Here is a 12,262-nt window from a genome sequence, read left to right as displayed (position 1 = left end):
CTCTCTACACTCACTTGGTGGCTTCATCAACTCTCAAGGTTTTAATCAACACTATGCAGATGACTACTGGATCTAATTTGTCACATATCTCCAAATGCCTACTACACAGAATTCGTTATCTTTTCTCCAAAACCCACTCCTTTAATGAGTTTACTTACTTTTGTCAAGGTTAACCTTCATCATTCTAGTCATCTAAACCCTAAATTTCAGCATTATCCTCAACTCCTCAGCCTCCCTCACTCCACCAATCTGATCGTTAACTGCCCTTCTTAGTGATGATTCTCAAACACAATTCTCCAATAATCTCCATCTCTGGGCTAGCTGTTTCCCATGTCCCCTTTCTGCTCTCCCACCTTCATTTCTTGAGACCCCTTGTTTCCTTTAAAACTGAACATAAGCATCACCTTCCATACTAAGCCTTTCCTGATTCTGCCCAGCTGCTAGTATAATCTCCACTGTTCCCAGTTACTATTTTTATTTTGTAGGGAAAGGTACAGAGATTGGATCCCAGACAAAGAAACTCCTTCTATTAATGAAAGTTGGCAACTTTTCTGCAACTTACAGTTTCAGAGAATTGTCCAGAGTAACTCACCCAAGGCACCATATGTTGGAGGTGGGATTTGAATACAGGTGTTTTTAGGCTTCTGTTTTAGTCTCTATCCATGATGCAACATTTCTTCTTAGTTATTTAGTATACCTTTTATATCTACCCCTCTTTTGGTAGCTTGATGGCCCCCACTCCTCACTTTTGAGGGATTCACCATATTGGTGCTAGACTTAGTACAGACCACTGACTGACTCTAGACCTATTTTAGTTCAGAACTCCCAAGCTCAAGTGATCCTCAAGCTTCTGCTTCCTCTAGTAGCAAAACTGTATGCACGTGCCACTGTGTCTGGCAATGAGTACTGAATTTTGGGTTCTTAGGAACACATTTCTCAGAGAACAAAATGTTTCTAGAGTATGTAGAATTACTTCTCAGTTCTCTAGGTTTTAATGGTCACAAGATTAACAAGGTAAGCCAAGCAGGGGAATGAACTTGAAAATGCTCTAGTAATTCGAGAAGTCAAAGCAGGGTGTGAAGTACACCACTGCATCAATCCTATCAAGATCCATTAAAGAACTGAAGTAATGGGGGTTTAAAGGTAAAATGATATTCTCCTGTGTTTTCCAAAAATTCTGTTGGCTCCCACCCATCTTTTTCTTTCCTAATTTTAGCACTTTAAAAAAAGTTTAGTCTAATTCTTTGCATCTTTCTACTTATTATCTTCTTACGCTAAACATTACAGAGATGAAAATCACATAAAAAAAATCTGGTCTTGTGAAATGGACAATTTCAGTAAATTAAATGAGGTTTTAGATACGAACAAAAAAATCCTCTCTATAAGTGCTTTAGGATCAGTTAGGTAAGGAAGCTAATACTTACTAAAATGATTTCATGGCACTGAAATGGACTCACCTTATTTAGAAGACATCCCAGTGAGACTGCTTTGTATTTGTGCAGGAAAACTAGAGTTCTCTACAAAAATTCTATTCCAAAGTCTCACTGAAGTATATAGGTGACCTTTGATTCTTGAAAGCTAAATTAATGGAGCACCAGTTCTGGTAGTCCTTGATAATCTAGAAAGAGGGTTCTTGGTTTTTTTTTTTTGCATATGGGCCTGGCAATAAACTGTGCATCTGTTATCTAATCAAACAACTAAATTTGTTAAGACTCAGAAGGTTGGCTGCCAGGTAATGAATGATTTTGGGCCATAACAACTCATGAAGACCATATAAAATAGAACCAAGAGAATTTCCATAGATATAGATATTTATATCTCTCTATGCACACATACACACCACAATAATGTAAATGAAAACAACTCTAAAAGACTCAGATGAAATGCAAAGCCTATCTAGGCTCCAGAAGACAACGTTATACTCTCAGTAGGGAGGAAGTAGACTAGAGGTCTGCTACTAATGGAATAATGCAAACATTTATCATCTGGGATTGGTAGAACTGCTTTTTTTATTACAAGGGAAGGTGCTCTGATGGTGATGGAGTTCTGGGGCAATGAGAGTGATATAAAAACAAGTGTCCTTGTGGTTGGGATACACGTTTTAGTAGGACAAATTCAAACTATCTCAAAAGGAAATGAGGTTGGATGTAAACTTGTTTCTAGGTACCTAAACAGCTAGGTGGTACAACAGATAAAGGGCAGTGGACCTGGAGTCACAAAGACCTGAGCCAGACACTTACTAGCAGTATGACACTGGGCAGGGCACTTAACCTTTGTCTACCTCAGTTTCCTTCTCTGTAAAATGGTGTTAATAATAGTACCTACTTCTTAGCGTTGCTGAGAGGAGAAAATATTTTTAAAGAATTGTAAAAACCATAAAGTGCTACCTAAATGCTATTATTATTATTATTATTATTAATTATCTCTCTTAAAACCAAAATTCAACCTTAAAGTTCTTTGTTAAGACTAATCGACTAAAGATATGAATATTGTGCAAATCTCTTCTTTCTAAGCATCCACCTTCTTGGTCTCTTAAAAATGAAGCAGTTATTTCCCAATAACACTGAATGCTTATGTCTAGACATGTCTGCAAACAGGAACAGGCATTTGTTCACTATTTTTAGGCAACTGAGCAGCTTGCTCTTGTTATTAAAAATGTTACAGGAAAAGTTGACACCAATAAATTGGCCACATTTAATCTCATGAATAAAATATTATAGAACTATAATTCATGCTACTGTTTCTTTTTAAAATAAAAAACCAAGTAAACACTTGTGACTCTACCTGTTTCTGGATGATTTCACTTTGATTGGAAGCTTGGAGGGTGTGTTCACGTTTGATTTCAATCTGTTGCTGTTTCTTCTTTTGCTGTTGTTCCCTGAGTTGTTGAACCCTTTGCAACTGTTCTTGTACACTGGCTGCTTGCACGGTGACCACGTTCTGGATCTGGTGAGCCTGCACAGGGCTGGTTTGCTGAATCTGAATAGGTAACTGAAGTTTGATTTGCCCAGGAACAACACCTTGCTGAGCCTGTATCTGAGCCACAACATGTGACTGAATCTGAGAGAGAACCTGAACTTGTTGTTGTAGCTGAGGCACAGTAATGACTTGTGTCTGTGGCTGCTGGAGTTGTAGCTGAGGACGGGATGGGGAGGTTACAGTAACTTGATTCAAAGTTTGTGTTGTTGGGAGAGTTTGTATGGAAGATTGAAGCTGGGGTTGTGATGGTTGCTGTACTTGGGACTGAATCTGAACCGATGTATGTGGCTGAATTTGAACTGGCTGTGAGGCTGTTGTCTGCACTGGGGCTTGACATACAGTAGGTCCATTGGATGAAACTGGTGGAAGCACTCGAGCCTGTGGTGGGCTTTGGACTCGAACTGGAGACTGCCCTTGAGCCTGGCTTTGAGACTGACACTGTATTGTGACTTGAGTCTTATTTGGATGTGTCGGGACAGGCTGTGCTTCAGAAGTGACAGGGGATGAAGCTGTTGCTTGAGTTTGGACTTCAGTGTGAGTCTGGGCCTCAGGCTGGGCTTGTGGCTGGGGCTGAGCTTGGCTGGGGGACTGGGGCTGAATCTGAGTTGGGGTCTGGGGCTGAGCTGAAGGTTGAACAGTCTGAGGTGGGGCTTGTGGTTGACTCTGACTTGGTTGCTGAGCTGGTGGTAGGGCTTGGATGGGCTGAGCCTGGGTCTGAGCTGATTGTGTGGTTTGTTTCTGTTCACTTGTAGCTGTGAAAAATAAAAAACCAAACATTCCCATTATTCTAGACTGTAAACCCACACTCATTAACTTTAAAAAGATATTTCTAAGGTGGAGAACTCTGTTTTGGTTTCTAAGAGTTATCATTTTTACTTAGCTTGTTCATGTGCAGATAGTAATTTTAAATAAGCCTAACCCCTACCTGATGTTGAGGTGGAAACTGTTGTCGTAGTGCTGGCCGCTGTAGCTGTCGTAGGTAAAGGGGTGAAAAGAAATCGTTGAATGGTACCATTTGGCATTGCAGCTTGCATTAATTGTTGGCCTGGCCCTGGAATTACTGTTACCCCTTGAGGGATCAGTTGCAGTTGTCCAGTAGTTTGCCCCTGTCCTTGAATTACAACAGTCAAACCCTGACTGCCACCCTATGAAAAAAAGCCACCATATAAATGCATATTGCTCAAAGAACAGGCTTAAATATATTGTTGATCATTTAGACTAATGGTATTTTTTGTTACCAGAAATACAAATTGAGGGTACATGGGTAGTTACTGTGGGTGTTGGCTGGGAAATTTAAGAGGAAAATAGAATGAACACAAAATGCTTACAACTACTGCTCACCATGTATACACCACACGTATTAAAAAAAATGTTCATACTGGAAGAGCTCAAACTAAGATATGTACATATATATATATATATATATATGGTCCAGATTATAGACAAGGAATTCAAAAACCTAAATCCACAGAGAAGGTAAATATACTAGCCCCGGGAAGTATTCAATAATGACTATATATCAAGGAATATGGACTAAATAACTTCATATTATAACCATCTATTTATCCTAAAATTCAGCAATCCTACAATTTCACCTCATTTTACGTAGCAGAAAAATGAAAAATAAGCAAAAAAAGGCCCCAGCACAATATAGTTAAATCTATAGATTTTACTTGCAGGAGAGCCAAATAAGTATTCATTTGTAACCAATTTAGAGGTATTTTACATACAGTTTTTATTAGGTTTCTTTAGGTTTTGAAGACCATGATAAATTATAAACTTCAAAAGAGGGGGTGGGGCAGGGAAGGACCATGAAAAGTAGATATTCTGATAGCAGCAGAGAGTGATAGCTGACAGCAAGGGAAGCAAAAAACTATAAAAAGCTGACACAAGACACTAAAAATCGTAGCAGCTTTGGGGACATTTAACGTAGGAACAAATGGCCCAGTCCTACGTACCTCAACAGCACATCGCTATTTCAGCAGAGTACAATGCTTCTGATGACCCAGGATCAATAATTCAGTATGTCATGTTATGGTCAGTATATATATCATGCTGAAGTAGATTTCAGAAGATTTTATCCCAGAAACGTCATGGAACATTACTACTTCAACTCAACCATCTTCTGTCATGGTACATGGCTACTGCTACCACAACTTCTTCCCTGGGGCTTTATCTTCCTAACTGATGAAAGCTTACTTTATCCACCCAGCCTTGTGGAGTAGAGAGACAGTATTCTTCCCTCTGAGAGGTCCTGGACCAACACTTCCATCCTTAGCCACCACTCCTTTCTAGGTGCTGTTTCCCCTCCATAAGAATGGAAGATCATTGAAGGCAAGGACCGACTCTCTTTTCTTTTATCATACCTAGCACTTAGCACTGTTAATAAATATCTCTTCAATAATTATGTAAAGTAATTGCAAAATCAATAACATTTAGCTAAAAGATATAAATTTTGGAATATTTAGAACACATGCTGAAAAGTCTATCCTGAGGACAAAATGTGGTAGCTTTCAAATTAATTATTTGGAAGAGGCAAACACCTCTATTATTTCTATTCTAGAACTAAAAGAATAAAGAAGTCGTGGGGAGAGGGACTGACTTTTTTGAGGGATGTTTCACAGACACTTATTTAGGTCCTACGTATAAAATTCCTTGGGCTTAAGGGATATACTGTTGCTGTTATCACCATCACCATCATCACCTTAACTGTTATATTGTGTTATACTATTGCTGCTGCTGCTGCTACTACTACTGTAACATATAATGCAATTCTGTCCATACCACTTCAAGGTCCACAAAATCCACACATACCTCTCCCCGTCAGACCTGTGAGGCAGACAAGGCAAGCCCTATTTATTTTTCCCCCCTCTACGACTTATAGAGAAGGGTGGTGTGGTGCAATGAACCTGGAGCCAAGAGCCATGTGCTGGGCCCTGATGGTGTTCTATAGAGCAATAACATGTAAGGTCACATTCAAAGATTTCAAAAAGTACTTGACATTATTTACCTGGCCTTGTGTTAACTGAGTGAGCTGAGCCATTGTAAGTTTCACTTGTCCTTGCTGGGGCCGAGGAGGCTGTGGGGTGGAGGATGGGGGCTGCATATGTGGCACAGCTGCTCCTGACGTTACTACCTTTTGTCCAGAGTTTGAAGGTACTGCACTAGGACTAGAAACGGCAGTGGAAACAGGCTGCCCCCTGATGATCTGCGTTACTACCTGTTGAGTCTGACCTGTAAAAACAACACAACATTAAGGATGCTAAAAATACAGTCTCAGCATTTAGTTGTTCTTGTTGAGAGAGAGTATGACAAGTCAGATTATCATACAGTCATTTCTGTCTTCAAATTAGGCTAACACACATTATTCACCCAATTATGCAAATAGTGACTCAACTGGATTCCTCCATGTCAACTTCCCATTTAACTGCCTAATCTATTTAAAGTCTCTCTCGCCAGCAATTACTGTGTCCAACCAGGGTCTATATATCTAGTAGTGAGGAGACAATTAGAACACATTTTCAATCTAACTTTCTTATGGTAACCTACGTCCCCAATTCTTCTTTTAAAAAAAAAAAAAACAAACCTTTTTATTGACCTTGTTTGTTTTATATTCTACCTTCACATTTCCCCCTCCCCAGTTAACCATCCCTCCTAACGAACAGTAAGACAAAAAAGCAGTTCCACAAAACTAATCAACACATCAAAAGTATCTTTCATATGCTATCAGGCCATCTACTTAGGCCCTTTTGTCATCAGTTCCGCCACCAACACTGTCATGATACTGAATCATCTGAGCAAGCAATGGTACAGGGGAGTGGACTTCCAGAATTCCTACTCTAGGGCTCAAATCTCCCCAGTGAGTGTAAATTTGCATGGCCTCACACCAGATTAGATTATGCTTCATATCCCATTCAGCTGTAACAACCATAACAACTTGCCATCTGCATGGATGCTACATGCACATTTTCCCCACTTCAGCTTTCTACCTTTTGCCCTGGTAACAGTCATCAACCAGTAACAATGCTTTTGTAAAGTAAGCATGAGCTGACTGACAGATCAAGTCACTCCCCAGACCAAGACTCTGTTCCCCGGCTATCACATATTTGTATACATTGTCTCCTTGTATAAATGTCTCTGCTGCTCAAAGGCAGATGATCTCACTTTTTGTATTAATCTTTCCAGTGGCTGGAACACAGTCAGTGCTTAAATGCTTTGTACATTCCTAGACAATGTTTTCCTCGTTCATATGTGCAACATTCCACATCCACAAACCCAAATTTCCGTGATGTAGCTGCATTTCCCAACTTTTCATTATTAAGGCATACAGTTTCTATTTTTTTGTTCTTTCCACTTTGTTGTAGTAATTCTGCACATGGTTTTATTGGTTCTGCTTATGAGTCTTCCTGTGCTTCTCTGAATCCTTCACAAATTGTTGCTTATGGTGCAGCTATTTCACTGCATTCATGTGCCACAATTTGTTCCCTATTCCTCAATGAATGGGCAATTACTGTGTTCTAATTCTTTACTATCACAAGAAGCGATACTATGAATATATGGGTGTATATGGACTTTCATTTCTATCTCTGACCTCCTTGGGATTTGTGCTCAATAGTGAGATCTCTAGGTAAAAATGTTGGGCTGCTTTAGTAACTTTTCTTTAAAGCAAAATTCCCAATTGCTTTCTAGATGGGTGACCAATTCACAACTATACCCATAGTAATACCAGTGTGACTGTCTTTCCACAGCCCTTCCAACTTTGATTATTTCCATCTCTGGTCATTTTTTGCCACATTTCCATTTCTATCTCTGTATCCACTTCTAGAATAGAAGCAAGAGAGACCAAATAGAAGCATACTATCCAAAAAGGCTGGATTTAATACACTTCATCGGCATTTTGTTGTTAGTCATTTTCAATCATGTTTGACTGTGAGCCCATTTGGGGCTTTCTAGGCAAAGATACTGGAGCGGTTTGCCAAATCCTTCTCCAGCTCATTTTACAGATGAAGAAACTGAGGCAAACAGGGTGAAGTAACTTGCCCACAGTCACAGTGTCTGAGGCCAAATTTGAACTTGGGTCTTCCTGAATCTAGGTCTGCCATTCTATCCACTGTGCCACCTATCTGCCTCTTCAGTTGTATTTAATATAGAACAAATCTGTGACTTCAAACCACAAGCATTTATCGACTACACAGTCTCTGCCAGTGCATCAGGGATAGAAAGACGAAAGCGAGTTTCTGCGTTCAAGGGACTTAAATTCTCCTGGGGGAGACAACATCTATATAAATAAGTATATCACACACACACACACACGCACGCGCGCGATAATATTTTTGGAGGGGGAAGGACACTAGCTGCTTGTAAGAATCCGGAAAAGTTTCACACAGCAAGTGCTTAAAAAATGATTATAAATTGACTGATGTTAGAAAATGGTGCTTGATTAAAGTTTTGAAGGGAATAACTTGAGGTGAAGTGAGGGACTCATTTCAGGTATGGGGCAGAGCCAGGTAAACGCAGGAATATGGGAGATGGAAGGTCCTGTGTAGAATATGACAAGAAGGTGAGTTTGGCTGGAGTACTAAATATAAGAAAGGGAGTAATATTTAAGTCTGAAAAAGTTAAGTTGTGGCCAAATTATGAAAGGCTTTAAAAACTAAACAGAGAAACCTATCTTAAGAGTCCCTGGAATTTACTGAATGATATGGTCAGACTTACATACTTTAGGAAGATTATTTTGGCAACAGAATGGAGATGGGAGATATCAAATGGGTACTTTCTTCAATGGTAAAGACTGCAAAGTCTTCTAATAACAGCTATAATTCACATTTATAATCTTTGTGGTTTATAAAGTGCTTATCTCAACATTAACCCAGTAAAGCAAAGCATATTATCTCCATTTTACAAATGAGGAAGCTAAAGCTTTTTGAGGTTAATTGACTTGCTTATGACAGAGCTACTAAGTAGTTTGTTTTTATTTATGAATTTGACAAATATCAACATTTTCCTAAAGCCCTCTACTCCCCCCCAAGAAAAACAACTCAGAAGAGAAACGCCTATGAAACTGTGACTCTTCCTTAAATACAAAGGTTGGTTTTGTTTACTGTGTAGATTTTAAATCTAACATAGTAGTTCTAAGACTCCTATGCTTACCTTTGTCCCTTTCTGAACTTCCTTGGGCTAGCTTATTTTTTTAATGATGCCTTGGTGATCTTTTCTTTTTTAGAGTCATCGATACTAACCTAACAAGCCTGACCCCTACCACTGCCAGAAAAAAAGCCCTTCCTTGTCAAATAAGTAGTCATTATGCGAAACAAATTCACACATTGGCCTTGTACCATTCTGCATCTATCATTCCATTATCTCTTTGCCAAGAGATAGGAAGCATCGCTAATCTTCTGGAGTCAGGACTGATCATCAGTGTTTTCACGTTTCTTTCCCTTTACAATGTTAGAGCCAAAATATAAATTGTTCTTCTGCTCTGTTCATTTCATTCTTCATCAGTTCAGACAAATACTCCTAGGCTTATCTATATCTTGCTCCCTTTCTCATTTCTTATGGAGCAAGAATATTCAATTTTATTCATATACTATAATTTGTCCACCCATTCCCCAAATGATAGGCACTCACTTGGTTTATAATTCTTTGCTAAAACAAAATTGCTGTAGTATTTTTGTACATGTTAAGTACTTTTCTTTTCTTTGATATCTTTAAGCCTAGTAATGATATTAGGTCAAGGGGTAGAAACAGTTTAATGATTTGAGAACTGCTTTCCAGAATGGCTGAACTAATTCAAAGTTCTACCTACAGTGTGCCTGTTCTTTCACATATCCCCTACAATACTTATCACTTTTCTTTTCTGTCACCTTTGCCAATCAGACAAATGAGTGGCAGCCCCTCAGATTTGTTTGAATTTGCACTGTATTTATTTTAGTAATATAGAACATTTTTTCATGATTACTGAGAGCTTGCCTTTCATCTTTGGAGAATTAACAGTCTGTATTCTCTCATCTTTTTACCTACTGGGGACTAACTCTGGTTCTTTCTTATTAGTATTAATGTCTTGCCTATCTTGGGTATGAGAACTTTTTTTAAAGAAAATTAAAAATTTCTCTCCAGTTAACTCCCCTTCTTTTTTAAAAAAATTATTTTATTTTTAATTTATGGAATAAAATAGATTGCACACGAAACTTCGAATTTATTATATAGCACTATTCCTTTTAAATATATAACAAAGTTATCATATACATTTCTTTTGTTTTCCTTTTTTTTCTTCCCTCCTGTCCCTGCCCCCCCCCCCCCGGCCCTTGGGATTACTACCATTAAACAAAATAGGTATATATATATATATATATGTGTGTGTGTGTGTGTGTATATGTATATATATACACACACACATACATATATGTGTGTGTGTTTGTGTGTGTATATGTATATGTATATATGTATATATACACATACACACATATATGTATGTTTACATATACATATATATGTAAAAATATTCTATACCTACTTCTATTTATCAGTTCTTTCTCTGGATGCAGATAGCATCTTTCTTCATATGTCCTTTACTTTAAATTTGTATATTTATAATAGTCAAAATTACTTAGTTGCTCAAATTCATTCTTAAAACAATACTGCTGTTACTGTATACGATGTCCTCTTGGTTCTGCTCACTTCACTCTTCAAGGCCTGATCTCACCTCTGCAACATCTCTCCAATATTCCCCCTCCTCTCCTCTGACACTGTCACAATTCTAGTGCCACACCCTCATTACCCCATGCCTTGATTATTCAAATAGCCTGTGGGTGGGTCTGCCTGCCACTAAAGTGATTTTCCTAAAGTGCAGGTCTGATTGTGTCTACCCAGCCCCTCAGCCCCCCACCTGCCCCATAAACTCCAGTGGCTCCCCATTGCCTCCAAGAGTAAATACAAAATGCTCTGCTTGGCATTCAAAGACCTTCATAAACTAGCCCCCTCTTACCTTTCCAGTCTTCCTTACTCCCTAATACATAATCTTTGATGCAGTGACATTTGTCTCCTAGCTGTTCCACAAACAATACACTCCATCTCCTGGCTCCAGGTATTTTTACTGGCTGTCTCCCATACCTGGAACATTTTCCTTTCGCCATTCCAAGACCTCCTAGGCTTCCTTTAAATCCCAAGTAAAATCCCACCTTCTACAGGAAACCTTCCCTAATCCCTCTTAACTCCCTTGCTCTCCCTGTTAATTATTTCCTTTTCATCTTATATATTGACTTGTATAGTATTTGTTTGCACATTGTCTCCCCCATTAGATTGTAAGCTTCTTGAGGGCAAGGACTGTCTTTTGTCTCTTTGTGTATCCCCAGCACATAGCAAAGTGCCTAGTACACAGTAGGTGATTAATAAGTGTTTATTGACTGACTAATTGAAATAGTGGGAAATTCTTGTGTGCCTACTCTCTTCTACTGAACTGCTTTTCTGTTTTTTTTCTCTTGTTGCTGTTCAGTCATTTTTCAGTAGTGTTTGACTCTTTGTGACCGTATATGGGGTTTTCTTGGCAAAACTACTAGAGTGGTTTGCCATTTCCTTTCCAGCTCATTTTACAAATGAGGAAATTGAGATAAACAAAGTTAAGTGACCTGCCCAGGAGCACAAAACTTATATTAAGTGTCTTTAGTCAAATTTGAACTCAGTCTTCCTGACTCCTAGCCCAGCACTCTATCCCCTGTGTCACCTAGCTGCCCCTTTTCTATTTTTAAACTAATACTAAATAGTTTTCTGATGATTGCTGCTTTGTAATATACTTTGAGATACTGTTAGGTCCCCTTAATTCCCACTTTCTAAAGTGGGAATCTCCCCTTCAGAGAAAAGGAACGTTTTGTTCCTCCAAATGAACATCGTAATTTTTCTACTTCTAGAATAACCTCCTTGGTGGTTTGATTGGCATTGTACTGATTGTGTAAATTAATCTGGGTATTATTTCCATTTTTATTATATGCTCCAACCAAGAGCAATCAATATATCTCTAATTACTTAGGTCAATATTTCTAGGTCAAACACCATAGGAGTGTTTTGTAGTTGTTGTCATATAGTTCCTGTGTATGTCTTAGAAGCTGGGTTCCCTAATATTTTACACATTTTACAGATAAAGCAAATGGAATTTCTTTTTCTCTTCCTGTTTGGTTTTGTTGGTAATATACAGAAAAGCTGATTTTTTGGCGGGGAGGGGGAAGGGGGGTATTCTATAGCCTGCTGTTTTACTCAACTATCATTTCAGTTAATTTTTTAGTATATCTTC

The 12,262-nt window shown here is 38.6% G+C and overlaps 1 protein-coding gene across 1 annotated transcript in view; it reads right to left on the bottom strand.

The window, feature by feature from the left end:
* BPTF (bromodomain PHD finger transcription factor) overlaps positions 1-12,262 on the bottom strand; it is a 192,208-nt gene that overhangs the window by 29,151 nt on the left and 150,795 nt on the right. Inside the window, exons 22-24 of the mRNA XM_036758225.1 lie at positions 5,990-6,213; positions 3,905-4,124; positions 2,785-3,731 (exon numbers count right to left, since the gene is read on the bottom strand). Coding sequence (XP_036614120.1) covers positions 2,785-3,731; positions 3,905-4,124; positions 5,990-6,213 — 1,391 coding nt within the window. The remainder of the gene's footprint in view (positions 1-2,784; positions 3,732-3,904; positions 4,125-5,989; positions 6,214-12,262) is intronic.

Source organism: Trichosurus vulpecula, chromosome 4 (assembly GCF_011100635.1).
Source record: "Trichosurus vulpecula isolate mTriVul1 chromosome 4, mTriVul1.pri, whole genome shotgun sequence".
In the NCBI taxonomy this organism is placed as follows: domain Eukaryota; kingdom Metazoa; phylum Chordata; class Mammalia; order Diprotodontia; family Phalangeridae; genus Trichosurus; species Trichosurus vulpecula.
This window is presented reverse-complemented; position numbering and strand designations above follow the sequence as displayed.